This window comes from Balaenoptera musculus, chromosome 11, assembly GCF_009873245.2.
Source record: "Balaenoptera musculus isolate JJ_BM4_2016_0621 chromosome 11, mBalMus1.pri.v3, whole genome shotgun sequence".
Classification (NCBI taxonomy): Eukaryota; Metazoa; Chordata; class Mammalia; order Artiodactyla; family Balaenopteridae; genus Balaenoptera; species Balaenoptera musculus.
This window is the reverse complement of record NC_045795.1, coordinates 67,293,311-67,313,171: the sequence shown is the minus strand read 5'-3', so window position 1 is coordinate 67,313,171 and position 19,861 is coordinate 67,293,311. Positions and strand designations below refer to the sequence as shown.

General features: G+C 53.5%; 1 protein-coding gene and 1 long non-coding RNA gene across 5 annotated transcripts in view; one reads left to right on the top strand and one right to left on the bottom strand.

Moving 5' to 3' along the window:
• The window catches only part of LOC118903168, a 32,587-nt gene extending 15,191 nt beyond the window's left edge, over positions 1-17,396 (bottom strand). Inside the window, exons 1-2 of one of the 3 annotated variants that reach the window (XR_005021732.1) lie at positions 17,297-17,352; positions 4,521-4,611 (exon numbers count right to left, since the gene is read on the bottom strand). This is a non-coding gene — a long non-coding RNA (uncharacterized LOC118903168). Of the gene's footprint in view, positions 1-4,520; positions 4,612-17,296 lie in introns of all 3 variants that reach the window. The other 2 variants (XR_005021733.1, XR_005021735.1) reach the window with 2 other exon arrangements.
• Positions 17,379-19,629, top strand: RPL29 (ribosomal protein L29). 2 transcript variants are annotated; one of them, XM_036867926.1, is made up of 4 exons: positions 17,379-17,494; positions 17,847-17,957; positions 18,277-18,341; positions 19,141-19,629. In XM_036867926.1, exons 2-4 carry the CDS (start codon positions 17,921-17,923, stop codon positions 19,504-19,506), a joined length of 468 nt encoding a protein of 155 aa, XP_036723821.1. In that variant the 5' UTR covers positions 17,379-17,494; positions 17,847-17,920; the 3' UTR covers positions 19,507-19,629. The 2 variants fall into 2 exon arrangements, with proteins under 2 accessions (XP_036723821.1, XP_036723822.1); XM_036867927.1 differs by having other exon boundaries at positions 17,431-17,494; positions 17,913-17,957.
• Positions 19,630-19,861: the final 232 nt, after the last annotated feature.

The window sequence follows — 19,861 nt, the reverse complement described above, 5'->3', positions numbered from 1 at the left end:
CAGGGCAGTCTTGAGGGTAGAAATCAGCAACACCAATGGAGTATGATCAACATGGAGGCGGGTGCTGTGATCATCCACGTTTCAGAGATAAGCAACCAAGGCTCCCATCCTGAGGGCAGGGAGCTGGGACTGGAGGCCAGGCCCCCAGCCTTGCTCTAGTGGCTTTGGACATAAGATCTGTACCCAGTCCTTTTCAAACTCATGGTCAATCCCTGGAAGCCCCATCTTATTTATCACAGGCATCCCTCTGTCACCGGTCCTGGCACACGTCACTTCCAGGATACAGCAGGCAGGCTTCTGAGTCTTTGGGGACCTCCTTCTCAGTTAGCTATGGCCTTCAGCACTGGACTGATTCTGACCTCTAACCTCTGACCCTACCTCAGCCTGAGGCCTGACCTTGACCCCAAACTGAGCTTAGCTCTCCATCCCCATCAAGTTCTGAGCAATAGCCCCTGCCCTCTGACCCCTGACTCCAAGTCAAGTCTGGACCTCTGACCATTGGACAAGAAGACCAACCCTTTGATCTCTGACCTCAGCTCCCGTTTAAGTCTCAGCCCTTAGGCCCAGCTTGAATCCAGGCCACCACCTGCTGGTTCCTGCCCCAGGCTGAGCCCCTAAGCCAGCCCCAGGCCTAGTCCCTGCCTCCCTTCCTGAGCCTCAGTCCTGGACTCACCCCGGCTCCCAGCTCTCAGCTTCTCAGCCTGGAGGAGGCCCTGCATTCTCCTCACACTCATTCAGCCACCTCCACCCTGAGTTTTGAAACAAGCTGACACAAGGAGCACATCACACCAGGCGATTTATGACTTGGACTAGCAGAGGCTGGAAACATATGCTGTTTCTGGGCTGGATCTTGTTGTTTGGACCACGGGAAAGCAGAGCCCACAGCAGAGGGAAGGGAAACAGACGGGCAGATGGGCCCTCGTGCACACAGACACCACGTGGTGGGGCGTAGAAGCCCTGGGCGACCTGGGGCTGAGGCCACGCTCTTCTGGGGCAGAGAGGCAGGCGCACCCACACACTTGGCTCTGGAGGAAACAAATTATGATAAATGGGACACTCCCCTCAACTCCTGCACCTAGTTTTCTTTTTAGCCTCAGAACACATATTCACAGCAGCTCAGAGTGGAAACTGGGTCCAAGTCCCGGCTCTCCTTCCCACAGGCTGTGAGCCCTGGGGCATGCCGCTTAGCCTCAGCCTCCAACAGTGTCAGCAGCCTGATCTGTAAAATGGGGATGTGATGCTACCTTCCTCGTGGGATTTTTTTTTTTCCCTCATGGGATTTTTTTGAGGACAAATGCAATTGCTGAGGCAGAGGCCCGGTGCATGCCTGGCACACGGCAAGAGCTCATGAAGGAGCAGCTACTAATATTTTATCAAAGTCCAGCTGTTCCAATTGGAGGGTCAGTAGCCCCCCCTTCTGCTCCCACCCTAGGGCTCCTGGGGGACACAGTTTGGAAACCCTTGACCAAGATTCTGGGCTGGCAGTAGGACCAAAAGTAGCATTAGCTGACGATTATAGGAGCCAGAACAGCATGGAATTTGTCAGCATGGAATTAGGTCACAGAATTCTTAAAACAGAGAAGCCACAGAAGCCAAAAACACTCAACATCTGAAGGCACAGTGATCTCCTGGGCCAAGATTGGTGTGGACCAACCAAGAAAGAATGGATCCCTGCCTTGGACAGCAGGCTGCAGCACCGTCACATGCCTGTGGGCTTTTCCTGAGTGTCCTGGAGCATCCAGCGAGTGGAGGGCCTCCGGCTCCATCATGATCTCCAAAGCCCCGCACTTCCTGGAGATTTCCTGCTTCCCCATCGCCACTCTGCTCAGGTGTCCGGAAAGTCCAGCTGCTCTTGGGCGCCCCCTCTCCTTGGCCAGATCGCCTCTCTGACTCCTCCCAGGACTCCTCTGCCCTGCTGCTGAGGTCCCTTGGGCGAATCCCAGAGGGCCATCCCTCAGCATCCCTGCTGCCCTCCCTGGTGCCCAGGCCCTGCAGAGTGGGCTTTGGACACACCGGTGACCTTAGGCCCTACCCACTCTGGGCCAACATTTCCTCAAGAGTGAAGGAAAGGAGTTGGCCCCGTGGGGAGAAGGTGAGCACCTGTGCACTGGGAACCCACTGTGCCCCAGGCATTTTACATCCATCATCTCTGATTCAGGAAACAGAGGGTAGGACAGGGGGAGTGACTCTCCCAAGGCCACACAGCTGGGAAATGGCAGGGGGAGGATTTGACCTAAAGCTGCCGCCCTGAGAGCAGAGGCAAGAAGTGAGGTCCCAAGTGTGGGCGGGCTACCCTCAGTGTGCAGCTGCAGAGACCTACAGGCAGCACATCCTGCATCCCGATCGCTGGGGGCTCCCAGCCTCCACCATGGCTGGCTGAGCCCCGCCCCTGGTGCCATTCCCACATGACCCTTCCAGGTGACTAATGAGGGCCCGGGCACCACTCAATAATTGGCCTCATTAGGCGGCTGGGGCTGCCCAGGGGATGGGGTGGCGGATGCTGGGCCCCGCGGGGACAGACCAGACAGCCTCCCGTTAATTACCTGAAAAATCAGACAATTAGGTCTCCTGCCACCCACCTGCCCACGTCCTGCTGGCCCCTAATTATCAACGGCTGCTGAGCAGGCTGGGAGTGACCTGGATTTGGACTGATGACCAGCCACTGCCATCTCTCCCATCCCCCACCCTGCATCCCTCACAGGCTGTGGACATAGAGAGCTGGGGGTGGAGGGTTCTCTCAGGGATCTTCCTGTAGCACCATTTTTCCAGCCCTGGACACTTCCCACCCACTATCTCTCCTGCCGAGGGCAGCTCTAGAAGAGAAGAGATGGATGTGTGGAGCCCCGGTAGCCCTCAGGGTGGAAGATGGGTGGACTGCTGGGGGAGGGGCAAAGACCTAGAAAGTGGAGTCCAAGAGGTGCGGGGGCTGATGAAGTGGCTGACCTCCCCCTTGGGCCTGGCTCCTCCAGGGAAAAAATGCCAGACTGTATTCAGGTGTAAGAATGGCCAAGAAGATGAAGCCGAGAGCCCTCCTGTGGGCCCTGGCCCAGCCCAGGGGATGCTGGGGGACCTGGGCCTGACCTTGGAGTCCCCCCACTCAGAAGGAGAGATGGACCTAGACAAAACATGACCACGATACAGCCTGTGGTGTTGGGGGAGGTGTGGAGAGAGGGACTTGGCCTGGCTGGGGTGGTCCTGGAAGGCCTCCCAGAGGTGATGACCTTTAGGCTGAGCCAGGTTGGAGGGTGCACTGTTCCAGGCAGAGGGAACAGCACATGTGAGGGCCTGGAGGTGCATCCTTTTCTGCTTTTGCTGAAAGCAGTGACAGTGAGGCCGGGTACCCCTCAGCAAGTATCTACCATGTACCAGGCCATCGGGTGAGGGTGGCTAGACTGGCCCTACCCCAGGAGGGCTGTGCAGGGGAGCTGGGATGGGGGGCAGGGATGCAGGCACAAGCCAGACAGACATCAACCCCAGGACTCATGCAGCTTACAGTCTCACAAGGCACATTTTGTTCCTGTTCTTGTGTTGTGTGGTAGGTCACCAATGTCCATTATATGGTGTATAGTTGGCTGGCTGGATGGACAGATGGATGGCAGACTGAGCCCCCCAGGTGAAGATGAAGAGCTTGAGACAGAGCAGACCTGTTACTTCCCACCTTCTGCACCCTCCACCTCTACTAATGTCGTGCCAGAGCCCTGGGCCAGAAAGAAGAGGGATCTTTCCCAGGCTCTGCATCTCCCTCCATTGCATTTTATCTCCCCAACTGGCTCTGGCTCTCCCAGAGGTTGAGTACCCAGCCCTGTCTACCAATCTTGTACTCCAAGCCAATTTGACCTTTGCCTGAGGGAATAACCTTGTGGAACGTTCAGCTGCGACTGGAGATTGGAGGGGGGATGGGGTCCAGGGGTTGGGACTCCTGGATCAATGTGATGTATTGTAGTATCAATGAGAGGAGGCAGGGAGAGGAGCTCAGCCTCCAGAGCTCACCCACTTGGGTGGGATTTTTTTGAGGGGGAGGTCAATTACATTTGTGTTTATTCCTTATTTCTCTCTTTAAATATAGTATTTGATTAATGTAAAGGAATATCTGTGACAATACATAATAACATAATGGACACTGGTGACCTATTGCACAGCACAAGAATAGGAAGGAAGTGTGTCTCGTGAGATTCTAAGTGCCAGGAGGCCTGGAGTTCACGTCTGTCTTGCTTGTACCCACATGCCCCGCCCCCAGCACCACAAATAGCGCCTGGCACCCCATGGGCCAGCAACAGACGTTCATGGGTGGAATCTCCCTGTGTGTGCCACCCCTACCCAACTCCTGCCTCCCCCAGTGTACCAAGAATCTTGGTTTATCACTTCTGCTCTTTTGTAAGAGCTCTATCATACACATATGAATGCCTAAAACAGTATTGTGTAGTTTTACTCTGGTGGGGGACTTTATAAAAATGGCTTTGAACTGAATGTAGTTTCTTGCAATTTGTGTTCTTCATTCTACGTTATGGTTTAGGACTCACCCCTGCTGCTGTGGGAGCTGTGGTTGATTTCTCAATTCTCCTGTTACTGGATGTTTGTGTTGCTCTTAGTTTCTCCTCAGGAACAGTGCTGCTAAAAACATCATTATTTTTGGGGGATTTTATTATCATTATTGTTATCACTTGTCTTGTTCCCATCCCGGCAGAATACACACTCCCTCTTCTCCCCCACCCCCCTGCACACACAGGTACTTCCCAGGCACACTGGTGCCCCAGAACGAGGCTCCCTGTGACCTGAGCCAACCCTGGAGGGGCAGGGGATGGGTAGGTCTGGGTAGGGGTCCAGCTGAAGCGACTCCGTGTATCTCATATCTGGATGAATACCCGTGCACCCCACCTTGAGTCAACCTCATAAGTACATCTGGCTCCATGTTCAGAACAAGATGAAATGGAGAAACAGACTATGTAGTCGGATGGTCCTGGGTTCAAAGGCCCAGTTCATCTCGCACAAGCTCTACAACCTTGGGTGAGTCACTTCTTTCTGAGCCTCAGTTTCCTCATGTGTAAAGTGGGGGTAATCTTAGGACCGCCCTCACAGAACATTACAGGGAGCCCCGTGAGTGCTCAGTGGTGGGCAGGGGTAGCTGACATCGTTGCCGTTGCCCTTTTCCCTACTCCTGCTTCGGCTTCTTCTGCTCTCCATCTAAGGGGCTTTCCAAGGCATCCCATGGCCACCCCTAAGGATGAGGAAGCTGAGGCACGGCGCATGGAGGGCCCCTACCCAGGGACCCGTATGTCCCAGCGCATTCCCTGCTGCAGGGCTGATTGGCCCCCCTCCCGTGCATTTCCCACTGCCTCTGCGGGGTCTGTGTGCGTGCAAAGGACAGCCATGCTGTCCCCTCTCCACCACGTGACCCATGCCCTGCCACTGAGCCTCTTGTGCTCCTTCTCTCACTGTCTCAGCCCTGTGGTGTGAAGCTGGGGATGGCAGGGAGGGCAGCACCAGAAGGCCACCAGGGCCAGCAGCCCATCATGCAGCCTGTCCCCAGCCTCCTGTCTGGGCCCCACCGTTACCTCCCCCATCCCATGGGCACCTGGAGTCCCCACCCTCCTTGACCAGCCCCCCTTTGTGCGGAGGACCCCCGATCCTGCCTGGCTTAGGGCCTCCGGGACCCTGACACAGCCTCCACCCTGCTCTGAGGGGTGGTCACACGATGGGCTCTCTCAGCCCTGTACCAAGGGTGTGACAGGGAGCCTGATGCTGCCTCTCCAGACAGATGGAGCAGGTGGGGCTGGGAGAGGAGGCCTTGGAGTGCCCAGGACTCAGGTGCTTAATTTTGCAGTCGCACCCAGTTTTTGGATGAGGATTTGGGGCTCAGTGTCAGGCCGCAGGGTAGGAGAGTTGTGGACCACGAGCCCAGATCTGCGCCCCCTGCTGCCACTGCTTGCATTCAACAGGGCTGAGCTGAAGGGGGGCGGTCTCCTCCAAACACAGACTTCCTGCTGGAAGGAGCCCACTGCTACCACCCAGCAAGGCTGGCCCCCTCCATGGTGCAGGGCCAGGATCAGGGCCAGCCTTCACCCCCAGCTCTGCTCCAGAAGCACTGGCCTCCCTGGAGAGAAGTGGGTGAGAAAGGACCGTTCCCTTGAATGTCCTGCACCCCTTCCCACCTGCCAACACCCGCGTTTCTCCAGCTCCTCTCAGGGAACCCCCTCCTCACTGCTGCTGCAACATTCCCTCCGGGCTCCCACCCCCACAGCCCCCTGGGCCCCTCCTCCGGCCTCGGGGCGGGAGCACAGTAATTCGAGTTATTTTTAGCCAAGCCGCATCCTCCTAGAGACTCGAGTCAAGGGGAAACCGCCCCCGCACCTCCAGGAGCTGCTTGCAAAAAAAGATCGATTAAAACCAGCGCTTGGAGGGCTCGTGCCAGGCAGGCGGGCCAGCTCTGAGACAGAGCGAGGACCCTGGGCCTCTCACCCGCGAGCTCCCCGTGCTAGGGCCCGGTTGTTAGGTGTGGCCGGGGTCCCCCACATGCCCCTCACTGCCACCACTCAGCAGCTGTCCTCAGCCCGCCCCCTCCTGGCCCCATCCCCGTCATCCCTGCGGGTGGTGAAGAGGGCATCCGGGGAGCCATCCCCACTCTCCCATCCCCCTCTGGGCGGGGTGCCTTGAGGGTGGGCAGCCTATGTGTTTCCAGGGGAATCTGGGGGGCAGGGAGGGACCCCTTTATCACCTGCCTGGCCTTCTGGCTGATTCAAGCCTTGTCCCAGAGGGGCTATCAAATGGGACAGAGAGGGACTTCCCTGGAGGTCCAGTGGTTAAGACTCCACGCTCCCACTGCAGGGGGTGCGCCTTCAATCCCTGGTTGGGGAACTAAGATCCCACATGCCACGTGGTGTGACAAAACAAAACAAAAACAAAAAAGAGGAACAGAGACCGTGGGCAGGCCCCTTAAGCACTTGGCACGAAAGGGTCCCTGGAGCCTCCCCACAACCCCTAGTGTAGTAGGTGGTGCCCTCATCCCCATCTCAAAGGGAGGTCACAGAGCCACAGGAGGACAGAGTGTTTGCTCAAGGTCACCCAGCTGCTAAGTGTCAAGGCAGCATCTGGGTCATGCCCTCCAACCTATACCAGTGGACAGACCGTGAGGCCTTAGAATGTGACGACCAACTAATGAACAGGTGTCGGGGGACACAGGAAGGACTGACAATGCTGTACGGGGTTCCCACCTGCCGTGGATGCCACAGCACACTCTCTCAGAGGCGCGCTCCTCAGCTAGGACGTGGCCCTCCTTTTCCCAAGCTGTCATCAGTGTGCGTCTCAGGCAGCATCCAAGCCCAGAAGAGCTTCCAGGAGTGGCCTTGACAGAGGAGAAGGAGCTGGGTGACCCTGGGCAAGACACTTTACCTTTCTGGGCCTCTGTTTCCTCATCAGCAACATGGGATTAACAAGAGAAGCCACTCTGCGGGTGTGGCGAGCACTGGCAACAGCTGATGCACAGCTCCTGGCTCCCGGCCCTAGCAGGATGCCCCTGTTCTGCCCAGGCCCTGAACTTAGGACTGTGTGCTGGAAGGTGAGGAAACCCACTGTGGGCCAGGCCTCTGGGGCTTTGGGGGTGCAGTGACAGCTCAGGGAGGCCCTGATCAGCTGGGTCCGGTGCCAGAGAGTCATAGGGAGCAAATGCCAGCTTGTGCCCGCTCAGCCCCTCCCACCTCTCCCTGACCTTACACGGCCTGCCTTTGAGCCCCAGCAGCATCCCTCCTCTCCCAGGAAGGCTGCAGAGTCCCTCTTCCAAACCCCAGAGGCTCCTGCCTAGATGGACCCCTCTCTGTTCTACATCTTGGGGTCCTGTGCCCACAGCTTCCTCCTGTCCCAGCCCCTCAGGCTCTGCACATAATAGATGCTCCAGGTGATCGTGGCAGTAGCCCTGGCCCAGCAGACATAAGGGTTTCAAGCTCAGGGCCTCACAGGGCCCATCCACCGATCTCCTAAGTGGAGCTAGGAATCACCCTTTGTTTGTTTGCTCCATCACGGAGAATCTCCCCCCAGCCTGTGTGGCTGACCCCATTTTACATGGGGCAGGGGCAGCAGGAGAGTGATGTGCAGACCCTGGGAATTTGGGTGATTTGCCCAGGCACCCACAGCTTAGAAAGGGCGGTGCTTGGGCCAAAGCCTGTTGTCTAGGGCCACAAGCCCTTCTTGCTCAGGGGCACTCAATGTGACCTTTAGGGTCCCTAGCTCTCCTGACTGTGCCCCTCCTCAGATCCCCAGCTCCTTTCTGCTCTTTTTGGGGTCCCCTGTTCCTCCCTAAACAGGGCCAGGCCTCCTCCCTCACTCAGTCCATTATGCGCTGAGGATGGGAGGGGGTTTACTGAAGCACTAAATGAGGAGCAGGCAAGCGCAGGCCCAGAGCCTTCCCCAGACCCGCCCCCCCCCCTACTGTGGGACACAGCCCTCCTGGCCCTCATTGCCTGCCCCAAACCCCCCTGGTCTGACCACCCTGGTTCCCTGCCTGACTTTGCCACATACTCTCTGTGTGCTTTGGGCAAGTCCCTGCTCCTCTCCAGACCTCAGCTTCCCCACCTATAGGCTTGGAGGCGGGAACCAGATGATCTTCAAGGCCCCTGCCCCAATGCTGGTTTTCTCAACTCTGCCAGGGGCTCCTGGGTCGCAGCCTCTGTGTCCTGGGAGAGAATAGGGACTTTGAGAGTTGGGGGTTTGAAACCTTAGGGAGGTGATAGCCGCCTTGTTCATTCAGAATAATTATTGCAAAAGCTACTACACCCTTCCCTCTCCCCCACTTAAAGAATCTTCCACCTGATCCTGAGGCAGGGGTGGTCCTGGGATCCAGCCCCTGGGCCATAACGGGGGCTGAGAAAGGAGCCCTCCCCTGCCTCCAGCCTCTCTTTCCCTGGACTAGGAAGGCACACACGGGCCATAGGGGCATCCAGGCAGGATGGGGCTAAAGGAGAAAGGGGAGCTGGAGGGGCTGCGGTTGCCATGGCAGTGACACTACTGGCTCTACTGGAGGCTGCTGGGGGAAAGAGAGGGGGTCCCTCCCAATCCTCACTTTCATTGTTCTTTTTCACATGCTCTTTTTTCACCTGAGAGGCAGGGGTGAGAGTTGGGGGAGCCCCTTGGAGGTGCAGTCCTGCTCTGTCCAGCCCCCTCTCCTACCCACCTACTCCATCCCTCTCTTCCTGGCAGGTCAGTCCTCTGTACTGCTGAGCGTCCCCTCCTTCAAGCCTGGCCAGTCCCTGCCTGCCTGAGGCCCACAGACCCCAGCCCCGCCCCAAACTGGCAGGAGCCTGCCCTCCTCCCAGGGACACTGTCACCACCACCAACACCCCCTCCTTTCTAGCCGTGTTCTGGGAGGGCCCAGTGGGTCTGAGTGGAGGCAGAGCCAGCACAGTGGACCCCCCCCCAACACTCTGAGCATCTGTTGGCCATAGGGGCCAGGGCTTCTTCCAGGTCACCGGTCAGTGTCACAGGGCTTCCTCCATGACCTCACTGGGCACACACCATCCATCCCATGCTCCTCTGGTCCTGGGGGGCATCTGGACCACAGTAGCTCTCCATTTGGCTGTGGGACCTCTAGCAAGTCATGCCCAAGGACTCCATCTCCCCATCTGTGAAATAGGGTGATGGGAACCCTGCCAGCTCCCAAGGCTGCCGTGTGGTCTCGGGAATGCTCAGCCAGGCCCCAGGAGGCTTCCTGCCTGCTCGGCACTCCCTCCACTATCTCTCCCTCCACTGTCACAAGTGCAGAGACTGAGGCTCAGAGAGATGAAGTCACTCCACTGGTGAGCAGTGGTCAGAATTTGAACCCGAGGGACTTCCCTGGTGGTCCAGTGGTAAAGAATCCGCCTTCCAACGCAGGGGACGCGGGTTCGATCCCTGGTCAGGGAACTAAGATCCCACACGCCACAGGGCAACTAAACCCGCGTACCACAACTACTGAGCCTGTGCACCTCAATGAGAGACCCCGCGTGCCACAAACTACAGAGCCCACGCACCCTGGAGTACACGTGCCACAACTAGAGAAAGAAAAACCCGCATGCCACAACTAGAGAGAAGCACGGCGCCGCAATGAGGAGCCCGTGCACCACAACAAAAGATCCCGCGTACCTCAATTAAGATCCCATGTGCAGCAACTAAGACCCGATGCAGGGAGGGAGGGAGGGAGGAAGGGAGAGAGGGAGGGAAGGAGGAAGGAATTTGAACTCGAGTCAGTCTGATGTCAAAACCCGTTCCTTGGGCTTCCGTGGTGGCGCAGTGGTTAAGAATCCACCTGCCAATGCAGGGGACACGGGTTCGATCCCTCATCCGGGAAGATCCCACATGCCGCGGAACAACTAAGCCCGTGCGCCACAACTACTGAGGCTGTGCTCTAGAGCCCGTGCGCCGCAACTACTGAGCCTGCACTCTAGAGTCTGTGCTCCGCAACAAGAGAAGCCACCACAATGAGAAGCCCGCACACCGCAACGAAGAGTAGCCCCCGCTCTCCGCAACTGGAGAAAGCCTGTGTGCAGCAACGAAGACCCAACACAGCCAAAAAAATAATAAATCAAATAAATTAATTAAAAAAAAAAACCCGTTCCTTTAACCCCCAATAGACATAGCCTCTAGTAACTCTGATGTGGACCAGCAGGGGCTGTGCCCAGGGATACCCACAGGCTCCACTTTCTCTGCCCTGTTCCCTCTCTGGGGGAAGACACCCTATACCACCACTACCAGGAGCTTGAAGCCAGGGGAGACTCAACCTACCCAGAGAACCTGCCAAGAATGGGCAGACAGGGGCTTGTGGGGGGTGGGAAATGGGTACCAGAAGCAGGGGTGTGAGAGGTCTGGGAGGCTCAAAGGACTTCTTCCCAAAGGAGGGGAGCTCCAGGCGGCCTGCAGTGGCCCCACTCCATCTGCGGGCCTGTGCTGCCCCCATGTGGACGACAGGCTCACATTCCCCAGTGGAGACACATCACTTCTGGGCCAGGAGCCCCCCAGAGGGAAAATCAGTGGCCTGGGGCTATGAAGGTGTCCCCAGTGACTGGAGGAATGCGCTGCACCCCCAAGCCTCTGCGGGACCTGTCTTCTCTCTTCCCGACAGATCCTGGACCCCAGCCTGGCATTGCAAGCTGCCCACCACCTTTCCTTCTCCCAGGAGCTTCGAATCCCAGATTTCTGGAGGAAAGTGAACTTGAGAGTTGTATTTTCCAACCCTCCATCCCATATTTCAACCTCCATCCCCAGGAATTCCTCGTAGCTGAGAGCTTACTACCTCTGGGAGCAGCCCATGGTTTGGAAGAAAATCTAACTGCAAAAATGACCCTTGCCCATGGTATTTGCCTCCCTCAGTCATAGCTCTGCCCTCTGGGGCCACAAGAACCAAGTGGCCTCTCACAGGAATTTCTAAGTAGATCCAAAACTTTACCCGGTGCTTAGGGGCCTCCTCTCTGACCCCCAGTCTTCTCTCCCACAGGTAACACATCCTGCTTCTGATAAGCCACTCTGGTCACTCCTATCTGGGCATACTGGTAGTCCCTGTCCTCTGGAACTTCAGGACTGAGGGGAACCAGCACCCCTAAGGACTGTCATGTCATTCCATCCTGGCCCTTCTTTGGATCCTGTGCTCATTTTTAGCATTCACTTGACACTGACATTTCCCCTAAGCCATTTCTGCCTCCCCAGAGCCCTTGTGGGGAACAGCATGGCTGGGACGAACAATGATTGAACACCTAATGTATACTCAGCACAGTGTTCAGTGCTTTACTCAAACTATCTGGTTTACCTGACAAAGGAAATTGAAGATGATTCAAAGAAATGGAGAGATATCCCATGCTCTTGGACTGGAAAAATTAATATTGTTAAAGCAGCCACACTACCCAAAGCAATCTACAGATTTAATGTGATCCCTATCATATTTCCCGTGCCATTTTCCACAGAACAAGAACAAATAATCCTAAAATGTACATGGAACCATACAACACTGAGAATTGCCAAAGCAATCCTGAGGAAAAAGAACAAAGCTGAAGGCATAACCCTTCCAGACCTCAGACAATACTACAAAGCTACAGTAATCAAAACAGAGTGGTATCGGCACAAAAATAGATATATGGATCAATGGAACAGAATAGAGAGCCCAGAAATAAACCCATACACCTATGATCAATTAATCTTCAACAAAGAGGACAAGAATATGCGATGGAGAAAAGACAGTCTCTTCAGCAAGTGGTGGTGGGAAAGTGGGACACCTCATGTAAATGAATGAAGTTAGAACACACCCTCATACTATGCACAAAAATAAACTCCAAATGGCTTAAAGACTTAAATATAAAACATGATACCATAAAACTCCTAGAAAGGAACATAGGCAAAATATTCTCTGACATAAATTGCAGCAATGTTTTATTAGGTCGGTCTCCCAAGGCAATAGAAATAAAAGCAAAAATAAACAAATGGGACCTAATCAAACATAAACTTTTGCGCAGCAAAGGAAACCATAAACAAAATGAAAGACAACCTACGGACTGGGAGAAAATATTTGCAAACAATGCAACTGACAAGGGATTAATTTCCAAAATATACACATAGTTCATACAACTCAATATCAAACAAAGCAAAATAAAACAACCCAATCAAAAAAGGGCAGAAGACCTAAATAGACATTTCTCCAAAAAAAACATACAGATGCCAACAGGCATATGAAAAGATGCTCAACATTGCCAACTATTAGAGAAATGAAAATCAAAACCATGAGGTATCACCTCACACTGGTCAGAATGGCCATAACCAAAAAGTCTACAAATAATAAATGCGGGAAAGGATGTGGAGAAAAAGGAACCTTTCTGCACTGTGGGTGGGAATGTAAATTGGTACAGCCACTATAGAAAACAGTATGGAGGTTCCTTAAAAAACGAAAAATACAGTTACCATATGACCCAGCAATCCTACTCCTGGGCATATATCTGGAGAAAACTCTAATTCAAAAAGATACATGCACCCCAGTGTTCATAGCAGCACTATTTACAATAGCTAAGACATGGAAGCAACCTAAATGTCCATCGACAGATGAATGGATGAAGAAGATGTGGTGTGTGTGTGTGTGTGTGTGTGTGTGTGTGCATGCGCATACATATGGAATACACACAGTGGAATACTACTCAGCCATAAAAAGAATGAAATAATGCAATTTGCAGCAATATAGATGGACCTAGAGATTATCATCCTAAGTGAAGCAAGTCATAAAGAGAAATCACCTATGATATCACTTATATATGAAATGTAAAATATGACACAAATGAGCTTATTTATGAAACAGAAACAGACTCACAGACACAGAAAGCAAACTTATGGTTACCAAAGGGGAAAGGGTGGGGGAGGGATAAATTAGGAGTTTGGGATTAGTGGATACAAACTACTATATATAAAATAGATAAACAACAGGGTTCTACTATATAGCACAAGGAACTATATTCAATTTCCTGTAATTAACCATATGAAGAATATGAAAAAGAATATATATATATGAGTCACTTTGCTGTACATGAGAAATTAACACAAGATTGTAAATCAATTATACTTCAATTAAAAAAAAATTATCCGGTTTAACCCCACAAGACAATTACTATTTTCATCTGCAGGTTACACTCAGAACTGAGGCTTAGAGAGCAGAGATCTGGACCAAGTAGAAAAGCTGACTTTTGTCTCTGTGAAATCCCTCCAGGCCGACTGACCTCTTGCCTCCTGATTCTGCCATCTGCCTGGATTGGTGAAGTATGTACATTTAATTCCTCAAACATTTATCAGGTCCCCACATGTACCTGGCACTGTGCCAGGCACAGAAAAAAATTACCCCAGATGTCTCTGACCCTATAATTTCAATTAGTAAGCCCCAGTGGATCCTACTCGGGCTGTGAGTTGGGCTGTAGCTCTGGACAAGGCCTGGACAAGACAATACCACTGCAGGCCACATGGCTCAGGCGGATCACATCCAGCCCCGCCCAGTCCAAGGTCTGTCTGATGAGGCCTCACATCTCTCTGTGTCTTGTGCCCAAGGCATTTACAAGGAGCCTGGGTGACAGACGTTCTGCTGAGTCCAGGTAGTAGTTCTGCCCAAGGCTATGCCACAGAGGTCAGCAAGTGGACCCAGGCCGCTGCACAGACAGATATGGGGCAAGAACTGCTGACACAAAGAGGGTGAGGAGGAAGGGCTGGAGGAAGCCCTGGAGGAAGGGCTAAGTTCTTCATCTTTTTTGTGTTAGAAACTCCTTTGACATCTGGTGATGTTTACTGACATCTCCTCAGAATAAGATTTTTAAATGTGTAAAATAAAATAGGATTACAAAAGATTTTCATGAAAAGGGAAAGATGTCCATGAGTTACTACTGAATGAATAAAATCAAGTTACAGAAGAGCTTGTATAAGCTCTTTACACATTTATGAAGAGAAAAAGAGAGAGAGATTGGGAGGGGAGCAAAAGAGAGTGAAAAGGAGGAGGAGAGAGGAGAGGGAGGGAAGAAAGAAAGAGAGAAAGAGAGGAAGAAAGGAAGGAAGGGAGGAAGAAAGAGGGAGGAAGGAAGGAAGAAAGGAAGGGAGAAAGGACAGAAGGAGAGAGAAAGAAAGAAAGGAAGGAAGGTAGGAAAACTATCTCTTTATACATATGGCTGGCCCTACCATCTTTCCCACTTTGAAAAGCATGGCAGGACTTCCCTGGTGCCTCAGTGGTTAAGAATCCGCCTGCCAATGCAGGGGACATGGGTTCAAGCCCTGGTCCAGGAAGATCCCACATGCCACGGAGCAACTAAGCCCGTGCATCACAACTACTGAGCCTGCGCTCTAGAGCCCACGAGCCACAACTACTGAAGCCCGCACGCCTAGAACTTGTGCTCCGCAACAAGAGAAGCCACCGCAATGAGAAGCCCTGAGAAGCCCACACACCTCAATGAAGAGCAGCCCCCGCTCGCCACAACTAGAGAAAACCCGCGCGCAGCAACGAAGACCCAATGCAGCCAAAAATAAATAAATTAATTAATTAATTAAAACAAGAAAAGAAAGAAAAGCATGGCAGGCCAATGGCTCCAGATCATGGTTCCCTTTAGCCCCCCAAATGGTCCCCTCAGGTCACAGCCAAAGCTCCTCATTCTTGTCACTGCCTCCTCCCTTGCCTGACAGATGGGATTTCACCCTGGGCCTATCCCTACAGCAGCTCCAAGAGTACTGCATGGCCATCATCTGTGAATCTGCCTCCCTGTCGGACTATGGCTCTCTGCTCGTTGCTTACTCTGCCACTGTCAAAACAACCTGGTAACACCAAGTCCTCAGCACATGTCATTGCTCACTTTTTAGGAGCTGTGAAAGCTACTGCTTAGTTGGAAGGCCACACAATGGGGCAGCCTGGTTTCTTTAAAGCTGTCACAGCCTTTTTTGCCGACCCCTACCATTTGCTTCCCTTTCTCAAGGTGTGGCAGTCAAACCTTCTCCCCTGGGAATTCGCTGGTGGTCCACTGGTTAGGACTCTGCACTTTCACTGCCGAGGGTGTGGGTTCAATCCCTGATCAGGGAACTAAGATCCCACAAGCCATGTGGCACGGCCAAAAAAACCCCCCAGAACAAATAGCCTTCTCCTCTTTGTCCAAACTTCCAGCGCCACCTGTCCCATACCCTGGGGCCTCGTGCCACGCCCACCTCCTACAGTCCCCACCTCTGCCTACCAGCTCCTCCACCTGTTCTCAGCACCCCTCAAGGACTTTGCTCCTACAGAGACACCTTTCTTTCTGGCCTCAACTGTTTCTTTGTTGGCACTAGGTCACCCCTTGAGCATCTGAGCCTGCTCTTCATTCTCCTAACTCACACCTGCCAGATTTCTCTCCCTCTCCTCAGGAATGCTTCAGTAAGGAGTCACCTGTGTGTCCTGCCTCCACATCCTCCTTTCCCTTTCACTCCCCAACTCTCTGCAAAATGCTTCGGTCAGTCCATGAACCTGCCTGCCAAGGAACGTCCATTCAGTAGGTGTTTCTCAAGTTCCTGTTCTACATCAAGTGCTGTGTCAGGCAATGGGAAAATGAAGGTGACCAAACCAGTTCTGAACTCTTGGTGCTTGAACCAATGAACACATACACAAGTAAATAGAAAACGTAGTTAGAGTCTGGGAAAGTTCTATGAAGGAAGCAAACAGGATGAGAGGATGCAGAGTAACTGGGGAGATGGGGCAGAGGGTCTCTGTTTTAGATAGGGCAGGCTAGGGAGGCTTCTCCAAGCGAGCATACTATCCAAAGAGCTGGGAAAAGGTGGTCCAGGTGGAGGGGATAGCAAGTGTAAAGGCCCTGAAGCAGGAACAGGTATTTGTGCTTGGCAGGAAAGAAAGAAGTCCATGGGTGTGGAGAAAAGTGAATGATAAGGAGAGCATTGCCAAGATTAGGGGAGGTAAAGAGTTTATCTCTAATGCAAGGGGAAGTCCTTGCAGACTTTAAGTGACAAGATCTGATTTGTATCTTAAAAAGTGCCCCCAGGCCCCACTGCTGTGTGGAAATGAACTATAGGGGTAAGAGGTGGAGAAGGCAACAGAGTTATTAGGAGGCAACATTTACTTATTTTGGGTGACAACAGGCATATCACATTTAATGCATCTAAAAAGAAACATCTGGAGACTTCCCTGATGTTAAGACTTCGCCTTCCCATGCGGGGGGGGGGGGGGGGGGGGGGGGGGCTGGAGGGGGGTGCAGGTTCCATCCCTGGTGGGGGAGCTAAGATCCCACCATGCCTTGTGACCAAATAACCAAAACATAAAAGATATTGTAACAAATTCAATAAAGACTTTAAAAATGGTCCACATCAAAAAAAAAATCTTAAAAAAATAAAAAGAAACATCTGGATCACTAGCCCCCTCAAAATAAAGCAACAAGACCCTTGTCCCTCCCCCAATCTTCCCCATTTCTGTAAAAAGCACCATCTTCACGCACTTGTTCAAGCCAAAAACTCAGGGGCTACACAGGCCTTCTTCCTCTCCCCAATCTTCTGCATCCCAAGCCCAGTCTACCCTCTTTCCTTATCCACTCCTATCCATCCCCCGTGCCCCCACTCAGCTCCAGGCACCATCCTGTCCCATCCTGCACCAGACTCCTCACGGCTCTCCCTCCTCTGCCCGCTACAGTCCATTCTCCGCGCAGTAGCCAGAGGTACATTTTTAGGAACACAAATCTCCTGTCACCCCCTGCCTAACATGTATTCCTCAAGGACTCCCTTCGCTTTCATGGCCTTTAACGAGACCTGGGACCCAAGTCGGGAGGAATATGAGGAGAAAGGAGGGGGGGGTCGGTAAAACCTGAAAGAGCGAGGCCAGGCTCGTAGCACCACCTTCCCATCTGGCTTGTGTCCTCCGGACTTAGGAACCTATCTTCACGGCGCTGGGGGAAGCTTTTCCAGTAGTCCCTTCCTGCCGCGACAAGCCTATTTCCCGTGCTGCACCACGGCGTTCCTCTTTCTCTTCCGGTCCCAGGCGTTTCGGGATCTGCGGGCCCCGGTGAGTGCTAGCCGCGCGGTATCCGGAGCCATCCGTGACTCCCGGACGGCGGCGGGGCGCGTGGCCTTAGGGAGGACGGGGAGACCGGCTCCCTGGCTGTGGGGAACGGAAGCCGCGAGGCGGGGACGGTGCTCGTGGGTTCTCAAGGGATGGATGGGAGGGGGAGAATTCGGATTTGGGGGGAGAGCGCAGCCTTTCGGCTGGGGGGTTGGTTTCGAGGCACCATTACCTGAGTTTGGGAGGGGGAGACTGGCGTCGGGTCGTGCAGAATGAATCCAGGCTGGTGGAGGGCGCAGATGCAAGGCATCTGTGCTGAAGGCTCATTCAGGTTTCTGGCCGCACGTTCTTCTAGATAAGGGCGAAGAGGTAGGCCCGGCCCCGCGAGCCCCCAGCTCTGATCTCCACTCTCGTCCTCCAGTTGCAGACATGGCCAAGTCCAAGAACCACACCACGCACAACCAGTGTAAGTTCCCCTGGCCCAGCCTTCATCTAATGCCCCAGACCCTGGCAAAGATTAGGGATACTGGGCAGGGAAAGGAGGCACATTCCTACAGTGGGCCTGGGGCTGATTTTACTTTCAGCCAGCATTACCTATGGAGCTGTAGATTTAGAAGCCAGGGATCCCCTTGATATAACCCACAGTGCTTTGCATTCAGTGGTAAGGGGTTTCTTAAATGGATCCCAAGTAAGGAGAAATTATGGTTCTCCTGGGCTTGCCAGCTGTAATGGTGGTCTTTTTAGAGGAAATCTCTTTTTTGGTCTAATTCCTTTTTTCCCCACAGCCCGAAAATGGCACAGAAATGGCATCAAGAAACCCCGATCACAACGATATGAATCTCTTAAGGGGGTGAGTGTGTGCGCCGAATCACAAAAAAGTGTGTGTGTTTGGCTCCAGTTGCATGGTCAGGGTCTTTCATGTAGCTTAACTGTCCTTCGTTTTGCCTGGACTTCATGCTGTGCCAGACCTGTAATAAAGCTTTACTTGGCCTTTACTGGCCTGAGGTGTAACCTGCCTCCTGAGAGCAGTTTGTCTGATCATCTCCCTTGCTCACCCAGAGCTTTTCAAGGGAAGGGGTGGTCTTGCCTGTGTACCCGGTACCTTGTGAGCCTTCTGTTCCACTTTGACCACCCATATGACCTTGATCTGATGCAGTGCCAGGCATGGAGGGGGCAGCTTCCCTTCCTATGCTAGGGAGTTCTAAGGATTAGCCAAGAAGGCTGAGGCTGTAGGGTCTGAGCAGAACTGAGTCTTGTCTCCACTTCGCTACTCCACTGTACTGTTGGTCTCTCCCCGCCCCCTTCCCTCCATTCTCTTATTCTGCCTTGTTGGCTGTGAATCTGTTGTGCTAACCTTAGTATTTGGCACCTTTTAAGGGGGAGGGGGTGGGGTGTCCATGAGGGGGTTTCAGGAAAAACTTAACCAAAATCCTGCTGTAGGAATTTGTTCTTCCTGTCTGAGCTCTATTGGGCTCCAAGGGTCAGATATTTCTGCATTTAAGGTTGACTTGATGCTGTCTCAGCTCCCAGTAGGCCTCAGCTGGAGCCTGATGGTCTCCTGGGTGCTGCTATGGAGAGGGGCACCATGGGTGACTTGAGGGCTCCTACATGCTGCACTTACAGCCACCTGTACATTTTTTGTCTTCCAGGTGGACCCCAAGTTCCTGAGGAACATGCGTTTTGCCAAGAAGCACAACAAGAAGGGCCTGAAGAAGATGCAGGCCAACAATGCCAAGGCCGTAAGTGCACGTGCTGAGGCTATCAAGGCTCCCGTAAAGCCCAAGGAGGTCAAGCCCAGGATCCCAACAGGCGGCAGCCGCAAGCTCAGTCGACTTGCCTACATTGCTCACCCCAAGCTCGGGAAGCGTGCTCGTGCCCGCATCGCCAAGGGTCTCAGGCTCTGCCGGCCAAAGTCCCAGGCCAAGACTCAAACCAAGGCCAAGGCTGCAGGTGCAGCTGCGGCTCCAGCTCCGGCTCCCAAAGGTGCCCAGGCCCCCACAAAGGCTCCAGAGTAGAGACCTTTATCTGCCAATGTGAGGACAGAAGGACTGGTGTGACCCCTGGGCTGCTGTCTGCATGGGGCTGGTGTCCTCCTGTGCTATTTGTACAAATAAACCTGAGGCAGGATCTGTCAGTCAGCCTGTGTCTGTGATCCCAGGGCTGAAAGTAGGGTTCAGGTGGGGTCGGTACCTACATTTTGTGTGGGAGAAGAGTTTAGCCGTCCTTGGATGGCAGGGTGTGGGTGGGAGTCAGGGGAAATAGGGCCTTGGAGTGCCAGAAGGGGACCTAGTAAATGAGTGGTTGGGTGCCTTAGGGACACTGGGGCACATAGCTTGCTGGACTGGGCAGGCTGGTGAGGACAGAGAAAAA